At 43.4% G+C, this 21383-nt stretch overlaps 1 protein-coding gene across 1 annotated transcript in view; it reads left to right on the top strand.

Moving 5' to 3' along the window:
• TLCD3B (TLC domain containing 3B) overlaps nucleotides 1–13750 on the top strand; it is a 78061-nt gene extending 64311 nt beyond the window's left edge. The window contains exons 3-5 of the mRNA XM_029604944.1: nucleotides 6736–6952; nucleotides 7311–7406; nucleotides 13074–13750. Of these exons, the coding sequence (XP_029460804.1) occupies nucleotides 6736–6952; nucleotides 7311–7406; nucleotides 13074–13415 (655 nt within the window). The 3' untranslated portion in view covers nucleotides 13416–13750. The remainder of the gene's footprint in view (nucleotides 1–6735; nucleotides 6953–7310; nucleotides 7407–13073) is intronic.
• The last annotated feature ends 7633 nt before the right edge of the window (nucleotides 13751–21383 follow it).

Below are 21383 nucleotides of genomic sequence, written 5' to 3'. Positions count from 1 at the left end.
CTACAATCCATCATCCTCCCGAAACTGGATTACTGCAACTCACTCCTTCTGGGCCTTCCCGCTAGCACCATCAAACCACTCCAGATGGCCAGAACGCGACGGCCAGAATCCTTACAAATACCAACAAAAGGGATCACATCACCCCCATCCTCCAGAACCTTCACTGGCTGCCTATTAAATTCAGGATTCACTTTAAAGCCCTCATGATGATACACAAGGCCCTACACAACATTTCTCCCCTCAACCTAACTTTTCAACTGCAGCAGCACATTACTAAGAGACCGATAAGTGCGTACAAGAACATGCTACACACCCAGCCGGCAAAAACCTCACTGAGGAAACGCGCCCTTTCCACTGCAGGTCCCCCACTTTGGAATTTGCTCCCTCCGGATCTCCGCCAAGAACCTTGCCCCATGACATTCAAAAAGAAGCTAAAGACTTGGCTTTTCGCCCAAACATTCCCGGAGAGCTAAGGCCCGATGAAGTCGATGACTTTATAGACCCCTGTCCATCTATCCCACTGTACATATGTTTTTGAGTTGTACTTTATTTCAGCTAATAGTCTCTTTGAATGTAGTCCTTTTTATCTCTCTGTAAGTTCTTTATTTCAACTTGTTCCAATGTATTCCGCCCCAGAGGCGACAATTTCAGTTCCTTGTAAACCGGTGCGATATGTATATTATACAGGAACATCGGTATATAAAAATTAAAAATAAATAAATAAATAAATAAATGTTACCCAGGTAGAGCGTCCATCAAGCCAGGTTGAGAGAACATTGTACAAATCTCATCGTTGTGTGAGTTTCCTCACTCCGAAAGACATCATATCTTCACAAGAGTGCACTGTTCTGTTCGTACATCTCACTCTGCATGTAAAAGTGGCCCCTAACCCCTACACTACTACCTAAACCTCACCTCGAGGTACTAGGTGGGCCTCCTATAGTAGCATAAATAGCTAACTACTACAAGGCCCTTATAGATTCATTCTCTCTTTCTTTCTCTCTCTCTCTCTCTCTCTCAATGTGGTATTACCACAAAGTGCAAAAAAAAATGCACTTTACAGTAATAACTATGCAAAGCACTAAGGTAACACAAATTGCATAGTCTCCTGGGTACTAGGCTACGCCATTTATTTCTCAATAACTAAAGCACAATACAGCCTATCACAGTAATCCCAAAAACATATATGCAATGATTAATTCTTTAAATTGCAGATCCCTCCAACGTGGCCCTACAAAATGGTCAAATATGATAAAAAGATTAAATAAATAAATAAAAGATAGTCAAGGCAATCCTGACCATAGATCAGGTAACAGATCCTAGTATCCAGGACAAAACATTAAAATACCTGCTCAAAGAGCCAGACCTTCAATATATTTATAAAAAAATAAATAATTCTCTCCCCCCCCCCCCCCCCCCCCCCACCAAGTGGGAGTCCTGAGGAAAAAATTCCATATTTCAGAGCCATAACATGTAAAGGCCAAATGCCAGTACAGGACAATCTAGCAGTGAAACGACAGGAAGTTGCAAGCAATAGTTGCTGCAATGACTTTAGTGCTATAAAAGGTGAATTTTCAAGAATTAAGCATGTAAGTGTAATATACTGTCGTAGCAATTTTCAAAAGCCATTTACTCACATTAAGTGCACTTAACACAGGTAACACCTATTGACAATTCAATGGCCAATATTGTAGCAATTTTCAAAGGGCCACTTACATTTCAAGCATGTGAATGCTTTTGAAAATCAGGCCCTAACAGTTTCATAGCGTATGAGTAACAGTGCAAGATATTCTGACCCCGTCTGATTAAGACACTTGTATACCAGGTTTAAAATTTTAAACTGGATTCTATTCACAATTAAGTGCTAATGAAGCTCCTGCAGAATCAGGGAGATGAGATCCCTTTTAGATTTACCCACCAGCATCCTAGCTGCAGTGTTTTGCAAACATTCATGACATTTCATGTTATTTATTTATTTATTATTTTTATATACCGACATTCGATCTGAGATATCACACCGGTTTACATTCAGGTACTGTAGGTATTTCTCTATCCCCAGAGGGCTTACAATCTAAGTTTTTGTACCTGTAAGCCTGCAAGGCCCTGGTATAACAAATTGTAGTAATCCAGTCAGTACTTTATTGGCAAATGAATATTTGTAGCAAAAAAGGGTCATGTACTACCGCCCACGTGGATAACTGTGCATCTAACCTTATACCTAAACTGGCAGTGATGTCTTTCAGTGGAATACAAATTCAAGCATTAGAAAGGGGAATAGAAAGAGATCTGTAGTGCCGGTTATTCCACAGGGCCTCTGATTTAGTCAGACTTAGTCTCAGTTTATACTGAAATTGCCACTCAGCAACTGTCTATAAGCAACAGTTCAGGTTTGGCATCCCAGTCCTTTGATCCCCCATCCAAATGGATCAGGATCTGGATATAATAAGCATACAGCTGACTCACCAGGCCAAACCCCTGTATAGATTCTGCAGGGGGATGCCAAATAGATGCTAAAAAGGACCAGGGATAAGACCAAACCCTGAAGCATGCCCTGCTTCATGGGACAGAAAGCAAAACAATATCCCCAAGGCACACATTGTTTATGATCCATCAAGAATAACCTAAACCACTTGTGAAGATTGTATTCCAGGCTGTTGTCGATTAACTGTGCCTCAAGTAGAGCGTATTTGAGAATTTCAGATCAAGCAGGATCAACAAAGATTCCCTGCCTTTTCTCTGCATGTATCCTGACGCTGTCGACCATAGGTAATAAAGCTATTTCTGTTCTGTAATTGGTACAGAAACCCCATTGGCAAGGATGCAAAACCTGTGCTTTCACTGTAAAACCTGTTAATCCTCTTATAAACAGTCCTATCATCTTGCTCAAGAATGGACAATTTGAGACAGACCGATATTGTTTGATTTGGATCTAAGTCCCCCGCCCCCCCCCCTCCCCTTTTTTTTTAAGATTGGCATTACCCCCTTGAGCAAGTGAGGCCAAGGAGGAGGATAGCTGGATGCATACATACATTATATACTATATATGTAGAGAACCCTTGAATCCTTACTAAGAACAGGTATAGGAGCAAACCACTTTTGTTCAAGGAAGAAATATAATAAAAGTGGTGTGGGTGTATAGCTCCCCCATGTGGAAGCTGGTAAATGGTACACTCCTCTGGCACATAGAGCTTTGCCACCATCTTAGGCTGTGGATTTCAGTCTCCTTCTCTGTCGTTTGACTCTTAACTTCTCTGCGGGGACTTTTTAGTTTGGTTGAGGGAATTTCTGACCGCCCTCCCTCTCCCTTTTATATTTTTTGTGGTGATTTATTTGAGTGCTCAGAACCCATTAGCTAGGGACTCGGTTAAGTTATTTTCTGTGCTACTTTACCATCCCTGTGAAGGAATCTGCAGATCTTCAGAACCCAGAGGAGGGGGTGACTTACAGCCGTCCAGAGGACAGGAAGGAGAGAAGGGAGAAAGAGCTGGGATGCACCCCCCTAGAGGGTCCATGAATATCTACCGGAGATTTGGAAAAGAGGAGTTACAGGAGTCTGCTGGGTGCTAGCCAGGGGCTGTGAGGAAACTAAGGCATTCAGAGGAGAAGGTCACATGGAGAGGAAGGAGATAAATGACTGGGTAAAATAGATTTCAACTTTAATGCTACACCAACATTGAGGGGGAAATGCTAGCTTTCCCTATGTCAGTGGGATGGGAGAAATATCAAAGACTGAATCAGTTGTCTTTAACATCTTAAACTTAAGCATGACTGTGAGAAGTCACAAACTTGTTTAAAGCATGTGAAACATCGAAAAGTGAACTGACCCGCTGAAAAGAATATTTTCATCATTTCACCCTATATCAGCAATGGTATTGCTGGAAACCAAAGTCAGTTGCCAGTGTGCTTTTTGCTGCAAAGTGATGTTAGTGCTTATCAGTGCTGTATTCAAGAACTGTGACCTGGGAATTGTTTGCCGTGCAAGGGCCTTAAAAGTAATCTTTCTCCCCACTCAAGCAACCCGGCCGTTTGAGATATTTTAACAATATGAGAAATTTACCACCTGAAACCGTGATTTGAGATATGGCCTCTGGTACTACTATCCGGGTATGACCAGCCCAGGAATTACATACAAATATATATATATATATATATATATTTAGATTTAGATTGAGGTCTCTATTCAGACACAGTCCGGATAGCAAAGTTAGCCGGCTAACTCTGGAGGCATATTTAACAGTGCAGCCACACTATTATGATTATAGCCGGCTGTCTTACTTAGCTGGCTAACTATAGCTGCCTAATTTTAGGGCAGCTCTCTGACTCGACCAGACTTGCCGGCTAAATCAACTCCTCCCAGTTGCGCCCCTGAACCGCCCCTAACTTGTTCGGCTAAATTCTTGCCACCTAACTTATTAGCTGTCTAGAATTTGGCCAGATAAAGGCTGAATATAGCCGGGTAAGACATTTTGATGGATAAATATCTAAATGGGTTTTGAATATGGACCTCTATAGATATACATATAGAGAGAGATGAATTTTCTGTAGCAATGAGTCAAATCTGCGTTGCAAATTCTAAATACAGGAGAATGGTTAAATAAAGTTATTTTTCTAACCTTTCTGTGTTTAGCATTTTCTTTTCTCTCTTCTGTTCCTTTTCCTCTTTATCAGTATCTTGTTGCTTTATTATTCACTCTTTTTTTTCCTTCCAACTCCTGCCTCTGCTTTTCATTTATTTTCTGTCATCATTGTTATCTTTCTCCTCTCCCCTTCAGCAAGTCAATCCCTTATCAATTATCCTTTGCTCGCTTACTCTTCTCATCCTTTTCCTCCTTATCACCCCTCCCCCCCCCCCAACTGCTCACCCCTCGCCTTTCACTCACCCATAGTTACATAGTAGATGAAGCCCAATAAAGACCAATTGGTCCATTCAGTCCAGTTGGCTTCCTTTCTGGTTCCTTACCACTTTGAGTAGATGAACATGAAAATGCCCATCTTAAACAAACACCAGCTTCTCCGAAATCTTTCACCCAAGCTTTCAACCTTTTTCTACTACTGCCCTCTCCGCCTGTCCCAAGAATCTTTAAACTCTGCTGCCATGCTGGCTTCCCCCACCTCCGTTTGTAGGCTATTCCTTTTGTCTTCCTCTTTAGTTCTTAAAAATCACCTGCTTAATCTAACACCCAGGTGCTTCCATCCCTCACACACTTCACATCTCTCGCTCCTCTCCCTGTGCTCCTTGCCCCCACCTTTCTCCCCCTGGTAGCAACAACTGTAGGAGTAGGAGGTGTGGGTAGGTCTCTGCCGAGGCGACCACCGTAGAACCTCTCCAGCTGCGGGTCTCAGTACAGTCACACTATTCACGTCAACTTAAAGACCGCCCTAGTGATGGTCCTTGGCCAGGAGCCTCAGGCTGCAATTCTCTCCGGAACCCGGGTACCTTTAGTTTCAGCCAGTATGAACCATCATTGGGAAATGGGTGGGACTCACTTCAGTGCCTCTGGACACCATCTTCACAGCATGCCCGGCCCCAGTTCGCCCTGAGAGAGAAGGCCAAACTTCGGAATTGAATCTGAGTCTTCTAGCAGTGCCGCTGAGCCATGAACCTCACCCCACTGCATCCACTTTTATAAAGAGGAATGGTATTTGCCGTTTTTCAGTCCTGTGGAACCACTCCCAATGCCAGAGATACAGTGAAAAAAAAAAAATCCATCAGTGGACCTGCCAGATTCTATTCACTTGCTATTCTAATGTCAATCCACAAAAATGTGTCACAAAAATCTTCTGTTCATCATCACAGACCTCATATCAGGTAACAAAATTCAGCATCTGTTCAATAACTTGACAAATGGTGCCAAAATTGTCTTTATAATCATGGATCTAAATGTGGTTTGTTTGTTTTTTTGTTGTTGTTTTAAATATTAAGGGTTCATTGTGCTCAAGTAATAGTCCCAATCAAATACAAAAAAAGCAGTGCTTCAGTCCTATGCATGTTATTTAATCTTTCAGTTGTATTTATCTTGAATCTTAGATCTTTAAAAAGCTTTCTCAAGATGAAGAATTACTCAGCCTCTTGATTACCGGTTCACTTGTGCTTGTCCACCCAATTTTATAAGGCGGCCAAACATACGCACAAGTGCCGATGCGTGAATATCTCCCATCGGACCAAAACAATGGGCAGAGTGTGGGTGTGGTATGGGTGTTTGGGGGCGTGGCCAAGAGATGCGCATGCAGGTAGTGCAGGTCCAGTGCCACACAACCTTTTACTTCTGCCGTGGAAGGGGCGTAACTCTCAATAATAAAAAAAAAAAATCCTTCTAGGCATCTAGGATGAGGGGTTTGGAGTTTGAGGTGCCAGGGTTAACTGGAAGGAGTGGCAGGGGGGGGGTTGGAGGACCTAGCTGAACACTGGGCTAACTGGTGGACAAACTGGTGAAACTGGTCATCGGCTGGAACACATCACAAAATACCCTTACTTGCGCATCTGTAAGCCAGCGTACGCTGTTGGGCAAGCACAAGCTTAAAGTTAAGAGCACTTATACATTCACTTAGGCTATTTTATAAGATGTATGCGGATGTGCACGCATGTCCTAAAATTGCTGCGTATCTGGGTGCACACCAAAACACACCTGTATATGTGCACCCGCAAGCCCGTTTGAAAGTTATAATCCCTGTCTGTAAGATGGATAGGCATCTGCTCATGTTCTCCTCTCTCTCCTCTTTCTCTCTCTTTCTTAGGCACTGGCTTGCTGCTACCTACACCCAGTTTGCTGTGCCCTATTTCATCTATGATATTTATGCCATGTTCCTATGCCACTGGTACAAGTACAGAGTGAAAGGTCACGAGGGCAAGTCCTGCAGTGTACTTGCCGTCACCAGGTGTTTTCTACGCAAGGAGTTCCTCATGGTGCTGCACCATGTCTTCATGGTGGTTGTCTGCTTCCCCATGTCTGAGGTAGGTGAGACCCCCCCATGGTCACGTGGCTCCCGCCGCGAGGGGAGTTTGAATCCTGTCTGTAGTGTGAATCCTGCTGTGCACAGAGGCTGGGCGTGTGACTCCTAGCTTTAGTGTGCAGGAGTTGTGTGCGGATCCCACATCGTGTTCAGAGGCTAGGAGGGTGGATCCTGGCACTAGTGTGCCAGATGCGTGGATCGTGGTGCACCCAGAGACCAGGTCCTCGGCACTAGTGTGCTGGGGGTGTGGCTCTTGCTATGCTCAGGAGCTGGGAGTGTTAACACTGTAGTCTCTTCATCCCTCACCCATGGCCCTTTGTAACCATCTCTCTTCTTTTTTTTTTTTTTTTCGGGAGCAGCTCTGGCGGCAGGGGAAAGGAGACTTCTTCCTGGGCTGCATGCTGATGGCAGAGCTGAGCACACCCTTCGTCTGCCTGGGAAAAATCTTGATTCAGGTAAACGAGCGCTGTTCTGGGATTGAAAGGGAGCAAGAAGCTGAGAAGGAAGTAAAAAAAAAATAAAAAAATCTTAACTTTTGCCAACAAGGCAGGGCGCACCCTGGATGTAGTCCTTACATCAGATAATTCTTCTTTAGCCAGTAGGGTTATCCGATCTGCCCTCTGCACCAGTTCCCAAGTCAGATCACTACCTCCTTTGGTTTTCACTTGCTGGTCCATTAATTACTTTAGTGAATCAAAGGGGTTTGGATCGTGTCCTGTCAAGAGGTAAGATTAGGCTGCAGGAACCGACCCAGATAACTGAATAAGCCCACAGAGACGACTGCAGAAGTGTGCTCAGAGTTTCTTGGAGCTCTGGATGGAAGACAGGAACTCACCAATGCCCTTGACACAGTACACCCCCACCCCCAAGAGAAGACCTGTTATTCGGCCGTTAAGGAAGGTGCCCTGCTACACCCCCCATCTTTGCTCGCTTAAAAAAAAAAGCTGGCTGCCAACTGGAAAGGCAATGGCAAAAGTCGAAAACAGAGGAGAAAGTAAATGGACATTTCATTGTAAGGTCTAAAAGACTGAGACTGAGAAAGCTACTAAGATCAGATCTGGCTCTAGCAATTCCAGAGAATTGTTTAAGGTAAGCTTCCCTACTGCTCGGTCCCTCATGGTCAGGGGCTCGGTGTCCACACAGTTAATCCCAGAATGAAGCATATCGGCTGATTATTTTGCTAAAAAAAAAAAATAGAAAATTTATTAAAAAGAGCTGGCAATAGAAAAGGTGGCACTTTTACTAAGTTATTTACCAGGAAATGAGAATATTTTTCAGGAAGAATCCCTTCAGTGGGCTTTATCGTACAGGCTTCTAAAACCCTGCATCCCCGATGAGGAATGTAGGTTTTTTCGTTTCTAAATGAAATCTCCCCCCCAAAAATAGCCCTGACTGTCATCAGAGCAGGGAGCAGGACTGGCCTGGAGCCTAAGCCCCACCAGCCCTGGAAGGAGGATTGGCAGGGAGCCCAACCTCTGCCAGACCGAGAAGAGGCACCACTGGATCCCTGCCTCAAAAGGGCGCTGGCCTTGTTGCACCTCCATACAACAAAATGGCGCCGCTGTCAGGTTCGGTTGATGCCATTTTGGAATCGGGACCCAGCAGGGCACCTCTCTCCCCATCTGGACTTCCCAGCGACCCCCACCCATGGTATGGTAAGGTGCCCTGAAGCAGGGAAGGGTGCGAGCAGGTCCTGGAGGAGTTGGGGGTGCAGACATGAGATTCTCCCATCTTGTGAGAATATGGGTGTGGGGGGGCGAGTGTTCTCTTTTGCCCCCCCCTGAGAACATAAGATCTCTTCCTTCCTGCGGGGACACAGGACTCTTCTTCCCTCCCACTGGGGCGCGAGATTCTCTTCCCTCCTGCGTGGGCCTGGTATCCTCTCTTTTTTTTTTTCTCCTAAAGAAATGGAGGATCCTCTTTCCTCTCTGCGGAAGCACTGGATCCATTCTTCTCTCCTGCAGGGATATGGGATTCCCCCTTCCCCCCTCCTGTAGGGGTACGGGATCCCCTTTTGTCTCCTGTGAAGACAGGGGATTCTCCCTTCCTGTGGGCGGCTCAGGACCCTTTACCCTTTTCTGGAGGTGCATGAGCCACACTTTTTTTCCATAGGAACATGAAATCCTCTTCTCCTTCTGAGAGCTGCAGGATCCTCTCTTTCTATACACACAGACACGCTGCCATTCCCCACCTGTTTTTTAACTTCTAAAAACTGGAATTAAATGTTAGGAAATTGAATCAACTGAAAAAATGCACCTACAGGTATTATTTGCGACTAGGGTTGCCAGCTGACCCAGGTCAACCGAACAGGCTGATCCAGTCCTGGCTTTGCCTAGTTGCGTGCATGGACTTGTAGTTCTTAGGGAAATCAATGGAACAATCAGAGCTAGAAATCCATGCACGCAACGGGGCAAAGCCAGGACTGGATCAGCCTGTTCAGCTGACCTGGGATCAATTGGCAAACCTATTTGCAATGCAAAAACATCAGTAGACATCTGTTTTCAGTACTCACCAAAAACATCTAATGCCTAAAAAATAAACACCTAAATTTACAATTTATAAAATACATAGGATCAGAAGCCCTAATTATACACTATTTCGCAGCTGCATTCATGATTCGAAATAACAGTGATTATTCATTATGGGGCAAATTCTCCTTCTAAGACCCAGTAAGTTCAAAGAAAGTACTAGTCACTATAAATCCAACTACATATACCCTTAGTGTTGGCTCCTCGTCACTCTTAAAACATGCAGAGGGGAAAATTCTGCATTGGCTTACCTGCCTAGAGAACACTTCCAGCTAGATTAAACTTGGTGCTAGCTTCCCCATTATAACGAAGGCTTCATCAATCATAATGACCCTTTGAACTGTAGACCAGTTATAACCCTTTTTCGGATTTTACGGTAGTCCTAGGGCACACAAAAGAATTTCTCCTGGGGCTATCTCCTTTTGCCACTTCCCCAATTTTACCAAGTCCCAAGGAGTGGATTCTTTCTATGGGGGAAAGGCTTAACCTTTACGGCCTAGGCAGTGAACGGGAATCCTCCCTGAGGTGGTGACAGAACTGTAGGAACAGGCAGGACACGATGTGGGTGTTCAAAAGAAACTTTACTCTGATTTGCAGAAATGAAATAAATGACCAAACGATGTGTTACGTGGTTTGCTTCATCTCTGTGTTTGATCTGAGTCCTGCAGAGGGAACTCTCCCTTCCTCACACTGTTCCGGTGTCCTTAGTACGACTCTCTGGGAGCAGCTCACCCCCTTTTCTTGTCTGGGGGGCAAAGGTTCCAGCTGGGAAAGGAAACCTGCTGAGGGGAGTCCTCTAAATCCCCCAAAACGTCTCGTACCTGCAGTCCAACTGAGTCCCAGATGCTCCCAGCTTGTGTCCTGCATTCCCCGGGGGTGGAGATCTGGTTGGGGCTCCAGTTTGATCTTAAAATTCTTCTCTGGACTCTTTCTGTAGTTTGACCTCTTGGGGAAAAGGTCTTTTTTTTTTTTCTGGATACCAGAAGGGCTTTTACATCCCAGCCACACAGTGAGGAGGGATGGAACAAAAACCTCCTCACTAAAAATGCAACTTTGCACAGAATCCCAAACTTCACCACCGGGTGAGGAATCACTGAAGTCCTTTTCACTGGCTGGAAAGGTAAAACCAGGTCTTATCCCTCCTGTCCTTCGATTACAGGGGTTGTCCCACCAGCAGGAACAGGATTCCACCCGAGCAAAACCAAATTTAGGAAAAAAAACCATCTTACTAATATCCTTTCTACTTTCAGGAAGGGATAGCCCCTACCAGGCAAGGGATGCACTAGAACTGAGAACTCTCCCAACCAAACACAGCGTAGAAGCAAAAACCAGCTCCTCTCTCAGCAAAACCTAAATTAAACTGACCATCCACACTACGGCTCTGACCCCACTTCTGGACAAGGACTGAACCACTGCAGGCATCTGCAGGGGAGCTGCTGCTGGAAATGGCCTGTTCGCTATCACCTGCAGGCAGGGATCTGGGGTCCCACACACAGTTTTACATTTTGATGAGTAAACTCATAAAAAAAAAAGCTTTAGCAGCCCAATTAATGGCTTTCTTAGATTCCTCAGACTAATCTGATCCCCATCGAGTGCAGTTTTGAAAGAGGTATGGTATGGAAACAGTCTTATTGGCAGTAGTGGATGATCTATACCACACATAGGTACCTTAATTTTCAGTTTTTATCTTGTTTTTCCTGGGAATTTCAGTGTCGCAACAAAAAAATCAGTGGAAAAATGACTTTTCCACTGATTTTCTCCTGCGTGTTAGAACAAAGTCATTTTTCCACTGATTTTTTTGTTTTGTTTTGTTATAACATGGAAATTCCTAGGAAAAATACAATAAAAATGAAAACAAAGGTCGCTAGCTGTACTTTAGATGGAAGGGACTCCTCATTGCGGGTTCTGTTCAACTTCTCCTCAGCAATTAATACTGTGCATGCCAGTATTTTAACTGGCTGACTTAGGGCTTAGATATAAAATCCCGAGTTAGTTGCTTTCCTTTCTACAAGGAATTCCCCCCCAAAAAGTGATGGTGGGTGAGTCCTCTTCTAAAGCATGGTCAATTACTGGGGTGTACTGTGGGGTTCCATGGCACTGTCTACTCTTTTTAACATTTACTTGGCTCCTCAGGGAAAGTTATAAGTAAGTTTGGCTTGAACTAACTTTACCATTGTAGATGACATCCCAGATTTTTTTTTCTCCCCTTGGGAAAAAGTCCCATAACAGTTATCAAGACTCTAAATCAAAATCTGACAGTTACATCTGTGTGGATGCCGGATGACAAACTTAAATTAATCCCCCCCCCCCCCCCCAAAAAAAAACCCAAAACAAAACTGGTGCTCCTTTGAGTTAGAAAATCAGACACTCAGGTATTACCATTCTCAGAGAACTGGGTAGGATTTCAGTGATAGTAAAGGAGGAAAACTGTATAACATGAGTATCATTCTAGACTCTGCTCCGAGACTAGAAAAGCAGTTTGTAGAGGTTTACATTTTTTTTTCACTAAACTAAGATTAGTACGACAATTGCGCCCTTACATGGATACGGATTGCTCGAAACTGACTATGCAAAGCCACCACATTTAGACCATCGTAACTCCCTGTGTCTTGACCTTCCAGAAAAATTAAAATTCTGCTGCTAGAGTGGTATCTGGGATAAAGGGTGGGGAGAGGATCACTCCTCTTCTCAGGGAATTGCATATCCAGTTCTGATTTTCGAGGGAATCAAGACCAGTCTGTTTACCTAACCGTTTGGTTGGCATGTTCCCAGCCATGCTTTCGAGTCAGATTGTTGTCTGACCTGCTGGAGGAAATGTGTTTTTCACGTGGGTCAGTCCCGTAGCTGTGGAACGCCGTCGCAGGGGAAGCCCATCTAGAGCTGGATTATTTGCCCTGCAGATGCCAAATAAAAACTTGGCTTTTTAATGTAGCTTATGCATTTGGGGGATTCTCCTGTAGTATGGATATTAGTATCGGGGCTGGCAGTCCTGTATATTTATTAGTAAGACATTTTTTTGGTTTTGACAGGTTATATATATTTGTAAGTATATTTTTTATTGTCTATTAAAATGTTTTTTATGCTAGTCATGTTTTTTGACAATTTTTAAAAAAATGTTTACATGATTTATGTTTTAGAATAGAGCTCTTATTTGAATTGTGGCTTATAGGATTATATGATTAAATTATAAATAAATGTAAACTTCTTTTTGCCGAAATGTACCCATGCTACATATGTGTTAGCTTAAAGCATGCCGTAAGCATGCTAAATGAATGTTAACAATGTAGAGATGGGAGCCGTATAGGGTTTTTTTTTTTGGGGGGGGGGCTCGCTATCCTTTCCCTGAGCCTCAAGAAGAGGGATTCAAATGCTTTATTGACAGGAGAAGCTTCATTGATGCGAATACATAAATGCCCTGTGGGATGGAAAGTTTGGAGGGTAGAGAAGCAGAGGATTAACAGATCAGCAGAGGGTTAGAAATGCAGCTGGTTCCAGACCATTAAGGACAAGCTGAAGCATTACCTTTTTGAACCTGTGGTTCCAATGTCTCTCTCTCAATCTCTCTCTTTCTCTCCTTTCTCCACCTCCCCACAGTACAAGAAGCAGCACACGCTCCTGCACAAGGTGAACGGCCTCCTCATGCTGGTTACTTTCTTCACCTGCCGCATCCTCCTCTTCCCCTACATGTACTGGGCGTATGGGCAGCGGGCTGGCCTGCCCCTTCACAGGGTGCCCTTTTCCATCCCGCCCGAATATACCCTAGGCTCGGCCGTCCTCATGGCTCCCCAGATCTACTGGTTCTCCCTCATCTGCAGAGGGGCGTACAAGCTGTTCAGGAGGCCTTGGGCCAAGGAGGAGCAGCAGGCCGTGAAGAATGGGCACGCCATGGACAGCCACCGAGACGAAGTACAGGGCCCCCAGCCTACAACAGACTGATGGCACAACTAAGGGAGACCCCCCTTCTTCTAACTTGTCTGCAATCTCCACCATGTCCCTTTACATCCTCTTCCCCACAGAATTTAACAAAAAACAGAGCCAGGAAAGGCCCAGCCAGGACAGACGGACCAGGAATTTCTTAAAAGAGGCGGGCCGAACTCTCTTTAATGGGGAAGTGGTGGTTCATTAATTTGTAATCGCCATACTTTTAATTTATTTATTTATTTTAAGTTATTTAAAGGCAAACAAAAAAGGTAAGAAATTATTTAAAAATAAGAACATATAACCTCTCCCCCACAATTGTTTTGTGTATATGTATGTGTGTGTATATATATATATATATATGTATGTATATATATATTCATACATACATAGAATGACTTATAATGCATGAATTTTAAAGGGGAGGTAGTACGCTTTTAAAGGCGAGGGGACTTGGAAGGGAGATGGGAATTTTTAATTGAGTGGGATCCTTCATGCCATCTGCAGATGATCCTACAAACTTTTATCCACTGGACTGTGCATGGCCCTCCTAAAAAGATATAAAATGATGTATGTTTTCTTTCATTTGAATTTTGTTTTCTGCACTTAATACCAGCCTCGAGCAGCCAGATTATATTTGCCCTGTATCTTTTCCCACTGCACATTCTTCTGCCTAAGTTGTGTACTGGGGATTGGAACAGTTCACAGAGTTTAGAGGAAAAATGTAAACACAAAGGAAAGTTAAAATTAGGGCAAGCAAAGACAGAGGGACTCTCCTGAGGGATGAGGAGACTGCTCACATTCAGATCCAACCATCACCCATCAGGGCTACTGCTGCTAGATGATTTTAGGAGGATTTTTTAATATACACTGGATACCTGAGCATCTGCAACCTCAGTCATTACTAATAAACTTCCAGAGAGCATTAAGTTATGACAATAGTCAAAGCAGAACAAAAGCTTGACCATTAAAGCAGAGTTTTCTGTTGGCTGCTCATGAACTATAAAAGCAGCTGATGACCTGCCCTGGTGCTCTGGTCCTGAACATCTGAAGCTAAAGCTCGCTATCCTCTCTTTATTTTCAGAGAGGGAATATTATCCCCTATTTCTCCCAAACCCTCCAGGGAAGGTAGGGTTGCCACCTGACCCAGTTCATCAGGGACAGGCTTATTCTGTCCTTGTTTCTGCTCTCTTGAGCTTTCAGTGCACTTTAGAGGAAAAGCAGGAACTACAGATCCCACAGATGTGGTTGGGGCAAAACCAAGACTAGCTGAAACAGCTCCATTATAACCTAGATCAGAAAAGAAAATGGCATGTCCCATACTTTCTTCCAGTCTGCAAATGGAATGGACTCACTCTACAGCAGATGGAAACTCGTGTCCAAGAAAGGAATCCGCTAGGGGTAAGGTGGGCATTCACGGTCATACTCTAAAGTCAAGAGAAATGCAGGAGCAACTAGTGTGAAATGCATATTCTGTGACAAAGGGGATTGACGGGCAAGGAAATGACGGTCACATTCAGCTCTGAGACTTTTCAAGGGGAAGGGAGAGGCAAGTTTTGGAGTCACTGGGGACTAATTAACTCAGTCCTGGTTTTGCCTGAACTCAATTCCATACACTGGGACTTGTAGTTCTAACAACTTCCTAGAAAGAAGACATCAAAACTGCAACTCCCAGCATACAATTAGGAATCAAAATTTGACTTGGTTTGGTTTCCTGACCTGGAACTGACTGGTGATTTTCCTACATAAACACCCTCCCCATCCCCTACTAAATGATGACAGAATGATACCAAGCATCTACATTGCTAAGTAAGCATATCTTAACCAGCTGATGACCTTAACAATTAGGTTGCAGACCAACCTTAAATTAATTTAATGCAATTTATTTTTACCAAGGTTGCAAAATCATGGTGCATTTCTGGGTCTACCACCACTCCATGTGCTCTACCAGGGGTCATCCATGCCTGGAGCATGCCTATAGAGAAACTTTTTATGTATTTATTTTACTTGATTTAACTTATTTTTTAAATGAATGTAAATAAAAGTAAATATAAAATTGCACAAGAGATGTTATGACAGTGTATTTAATTGCATTTATAATAACTGTATCTAACTATTAAAAACAAAAGGAGAAAAATAACACTGTTGGAAATGAATGTTGTCATTCTTCTCAACTCAGTAAAAGTCATCATAAGAATTTCCATCACATCATCAGAATTTTTTTCTTATCATTATTCTCATTATCATCAAGATCTCTGTCTCATCCTCAGACCCATCACATTTTATCATCTCAACTATCATCTCCACTATTTTGCTGTATCCCATCCTGTCATCATCAGCAGCATCTCTTCATGTCAGCATCATCAAAATCTCTCCCTCTTTCCTCCTCATCAAAATCCCCATCATCTCTGTCATCCCTAACACATCATCATCATGTCAAGTACCTCATTATTGCCTTAATATCATCATTTCAACTGTATCATCAAAAAATCTCCATTATAATCATCATTCTGCTAATCTCATTATCATAATCTCTATCGCATCAACATCTCCACTGTGTCGTCAGTGTCTCCATACCATCATCATGATCAAAATCTCTCCATATTATAAAGTACCCTTCTTAATAAGATCTCTTCCTTCTGATGGCTGCTGATGTATAAAATATAATTTTTCACTGAGATGACTTTCAGTAGAAGATTGTTTAAAATCCCATTTCAGAGGCAAAATCGTTTAAAAGAACAACTGATTCTACTTTTTCAATCTTATTCTTTATTGTACATCATCATATACTATGCATATACAAACAGATCAATACACATGAAAGCACATATAAGAAGCAAGAATATACTTACATTATAGTAATGAGCACAGCGCTGGCTTTGGAACTAACTGAGTTACTTCCAATGACCCTTCCCTCGTCATTAATCTTATTTATCAAATCTTTATGGAATGGAAATAAATTAATAACATGTTGGACAGCCGTGCATGCATCAGCACTATCAACATATAAGGTATGTAGCGTGCTAGATAGTCCTATTTGGTCTTCTGAAACCCGGTCTGCCATAACGGAATCCTGCCTACGTTTCCTACGCACTAGTAACTGGATATAGTAACAAATGCAGAACAGACACAATAAATATATACACGCTATTAGCAAACACAGCAAGTACAAGAAAGTATCACTGCAGTCTTTTCTGCAGTAGTTTAACCCTGGGAACCCACAAGAAAAACAACAAATGCTGCAGTGTTAAAACCTTTGGCCCCTTTTTTTCCACAATTCACCCAGGACTCAGGCTCTGCTGAGAACGTGAATCCAAAACAATCACCGCGATTCACACAGGACTCAGCCTCTGAGAACGTGAATCAAACTCTTCAGGTGCACCTTTTAGCAAGATTCACACAGGACTTTGGCTTTTTAAATAATGATTTCTCCCGGGCCATGGCTGATCATTCCAAGCCCTGGGGAATCACCAAAGAACGTGAATCATCTACTCTGCTCTAGAAACAATCAGAGTTGCTCCCACAAACATATGCGGAAAGTGCCCGCATTTCTCCACCAATTGTTTAAAGCATTAAATATGTGGAATTGTGGTTTGACTTGTAAAAGTTAGAAACTACCAGAGTCTGTAAAGACAACTATGATAGCCTACAGAAATATTAATCTGAGTACCGCTCCATGATACATACCACATCTCAGGTCAAAGATAGACGGGTGGAAGGAGGTAAAAGTAGTTAAAAGGGAGGTGTCAAGGTAAGCTTCGTCCCCAGACTGAGAAGAACGGCTCTCGTGTCTCTGCTAGTCCCCTGTGTGAAGACATGAAGACTTGAATACCAGTGTGAATCAGAGGCCCCTCTGATTCAAGGGAGGATTGTTGATTATACCCGGGTTCAATCCCCGGCCTTGCCATCATTGCTGAACATACTGCTGGTATGGAAAAATACCAGCAGGCCCCAGAACACAAACCTGGGACCTTGAATGCCAGACAAAGCTATAAGCCACAGGATGGGGCAGGAGATATCGCAGAGAGTACGCAGCAAATAGTCTGTGGGAAAGAATGCAGGGGGGAGAGAGAGATAAGGGGAGACAAACAACAGCTGCCTGTAGGCAGACAGCGTGGTGTGAAGCATGCAAGCAGAAATCAGATAATTAGCTGACTTTGTATTTTTAACCTATATAAGCAGAGCTGTAGTAGGAAAAAAAAGTTAGTTCCAAAGCCAGCGCTGTGCTCATTACTATAATGTAAGTATATTCTTGCTTCTTATAAGTGCTTTCATGTGTATTGATCCGTTTGTATATGCATAGTATATGATGATGTACAATAAAGAATAAGATTGAAAAAGTAGAATCAGAGTTGTTCTTTTAAACGATTTTGCCTCTGAAATGGGATTTTAAACAAGATATAGGAGCTAAAACAATGGTGGAATTCAAGCATGGATGGGATAAACACAAAGGGACCTTGGTGGTAGAAGGGAGCAGACCACACATCTGGTAAGACGCGTGACAGCCCAGTAGGCAGGTACATAATATGGGCAGACAGTGAATTAAGTGGTGCTTTATTACTGACATCATCTATGTTTCTATATATAATATTTCTTTATTCTTTCTCACACTTCTTTTGAACTTCTGTTACTTTCATCTTCATATGATGACCTCTTGTCTTTGAGCTGTTTATGCTAGTATTTTTTGGAAGCTTGCTAGATATTTGATAATGATTGCATTATATCTCCCCTTTTCCCTTCTACCTTACAGAGAGTACATATTTAGTCCTTTTATAGAGGTGGTCTCCAGAACTGAACACAGTTTTCAAGGTGGCATCTCACCTGTGGAGAGGGAACGTTACTTCTCTCTTTCTGCACCCAAGCACACTATTAGTATTTCCAGTTGCTTTGTCAGAATGACTGACAACTTTGAGGTCATTAATTAGAATGGTAACTATCCAGGTCTCTTTCCTGTGTGATGACTGCTAGTGCTTCACCAACAAAAAAATTACCTAGGATTTCTGCATCCCAAATGCATGACTTAACAGTTTTTGAAGTTAAACCATGGAGAGGGCAATTATCAAAAGTAATTACCCAGTAAAATGGCCCGACTGAAAACTGACCTCAAATGCAGCTAAAGTATGTGCATCCTCCACAGTGTGCGTACTTTTAGCTGCATTAAAAAGTGCCATCCCTGTGGGCATGTTTAGGTTGGGGGAGGAAAACGGTGCATGCACATTCGCTTTTCAAATGTACACACACACACTATTTTGCCCTCACCTCATCCTCAGCCCCACACAAATAGTAGCTAAAAAGTATGCAGATGCTTTTAAAGGTGAATTTTCAAACCTTACACATGTAAAAACGAGCATATATGAGTGTAAGTAGTCTCTACTTGCATTTGCCATATTTTATAAAAGTCTAACATATGTGCATATTTTCACTTTTCCATTGATAAGCGAGTGAATGAGCCATACTGTATGGGTGCGACATCCTCCGGCGGCGCGGATCAGAATCTTCTCCAATAGCAGAGCTTTGCTTTGCTCATGCGTGGGAATTCCTGCTCGTGTCCCTCAGTCATCACTATCAGCTTTTGTTGTGTTTTTTCCCACGTTGGCACGCGGACTTGAATTTTTCTCCTCCTCAGTCGCAATCTTTTCTTATTATTAATGTCGATTACAAGGAAGGCCCTGGGCTTCAAATACTGCTTCTGCGGGTACATCATGTCCGCCACAGACAGACTCAATTATTGTTATCTCTGCCTCGGTAGGGACTGCGGACACATCCCCCCTTGAGCCCGGAGGCAAAGAACTGACAAGATCACGAGGCTTTGGGGGAAAAACAACCTCTTCTCATTCTGGTAGTTATGCGCCCTCCCCTCACTATTTCATTCAGTTATTGCTGGGCCCAAAGCCTCACACTCCTACAGAGACATAGAAAAGGGCTCCTCTGGAGGACACAGCGACCCAACAAAAAGAAAAAGAAGCACAACAAATCACCTGAAACCAAGCCAAAAATGTAAAAAGCCGGTGTTTTGGAAACTTCTTCACTGCTCGCAAGATCGTCCGCTATGGGACACGGCAAACCCAAGTGAATCGATACGACACCATCGACTCATTTCTTTGAATCAACCCGTGCCACAGACGCATCGGCACATGACGCCTCCCAGCCATCTGCGTCAAGTCAGACCATCGATGCATCGGTGCATGACACGCCCCAATCATCTGCATCAAGTCAAACCATCGATGCAGCTCCACATGAAACATCTGCATTGTCTCGTGACAAGCCAGTGTCATCCAAAGGAAGATCTGCATCGGATAACCATGCATCAGTGCCAGTCCTCAGTGCAAAGCGTCAAACAAAACACAAACACGACACAGAAAAAAACATATTGTGCCATGCGAGCTCATTCTGCATGATGCAGTCAAGATTCTTAAAACCGCCAAGGGAAGATCTTGACCTTTAGAAGATCCAAACCCGAGATTTCAATACCAGGAGAGACCAACATCTAGAGATATGCATAATGTCTCTAGAGAACAAACATCCCAGGACCTAGAAGTGGCAATAGATGTGGAACCCATTCTACAGACCTTCCAATCCAGGTCTTTGTCCCTATGACCCAGATCCTCCTCCATTATCTCCTCAGGATCTTCACGCCACAGTTAGTAGGTATATTTAGGTCTATCAAGGGAATGAAGAAGAAAGGAAATTTTTCAGCTCCAAGAACCATTATATCCAAAACCTAAGAAAATAGTGAAAAAGACTCTATCCATCAGATCCCTCCATTCTCCAACCTCAGATATTTACAAAGCGGCTGTACAACCACGTACGGGCCACCGTTCGGTATCCCCATCTACTACCACACATTGTCCACTTCCAGGGTAACTGGGACGCATCTCCACAGAGATCATGAACCAAACTTCAGCCATTCTATTCTGATTTTTTTGCCTCTAACCATCCAGAAGTCAGTCCTCCAAGGTTTTGCATCTCAGACTCAGAGCATCTCAAGTCTCATCATGGAGTGGTCGCCCCTCTAATCAGTTCATACTCTCCAAAACAAAGTCCAAGAACTCGGGAACCACATAATGCGTCTCCAGATCCAGAGGACGAGATGGAGAAGCCAGAGTTTCTTCCCCCAGATCAATCTCCTACTTTATCCCCCACTTATTCTACTGGACTCCCCTCAGATGAACCAGAGGACCCTCCAGAACACACCTCCCCACTTGAGGATCTTACATATCCAAAATTTGTGGAGAAAATGAGGGCCTTGGTAAATGTAGAAATTCGAAAGATCCCTGACCCTGGAGAGAAGTCTTTGGGTTCTTAAAATTACTAGACGTCCCTTCAAAACTGATGGCTCTACCACCTCACTCAGTCCTAGAATCGGTCCTCCTTAAATCCTGGGAATCTCCTCACTCCAACTTACCAGTGGCCAGAAAGTTAGACTTGAAGTATCGCCATAAAAAGTCTCAATGTTATGGCCCAGTTCACCTCCCACACACGTCAGTAGTTGTTGAGTCAGCTATGAGGAAAGCAAGGAAGTCTAAACTCCATGCCATCTCCCTTCTCGCCCCCCCCCCCCCCAGAAAGGATAATAAAATACTAGATGAGTTTGCGAAAAAGATCTTTCAGAACTCGATGCTAGCCTTTTGCATCCAGCAACACCAGTTCTATATGGTCCAGTACATATACGAATGCTTGCAGCTACTGAAATCTTTTGTGTAGCTCGGACACTGGCAAACAGATCACTCCAACTTTTAACTGTCCTGGAGGAAGGAATCCACTCAGTATATGAAGCTGTTGAAACTACCTCCAGAGCTCGGCATCGGCAATAGCAACTCGCAGAACATCTTGGCTTCGAGTGAGCTCCATTAGGGAAGATGTACATGACAAACTGGCAGATCTCCCTTATCTAGGGGACAATCTTTTTGGGGACAAACCAGTGGCGCAAATCAAAGAGCAGAACATAGCAGTGCAATCCCTCGACCATTCTGCATCTGCCAAATG

Source organism: Rhinatrema bivittatum, chromosome 6, assembly GCF_901001135.1.
Source record: "Rhinatrema bivittatum chromosome 6, aRhiBiv1.1, whole genome shotgun sequence".
Lineage (NCBI taxonomy): Eukaryota > Metazoa > Chordata > Amphibia > Gymnophiona > Rhinatrematidae > Rhinatrema > Rhinatrema bivittatum.
The sequence above is the reverse complement of the archived record's forward strand: the minus strand, read 5'-3'. Positions and strand labels throughout refer to the sequence as shown.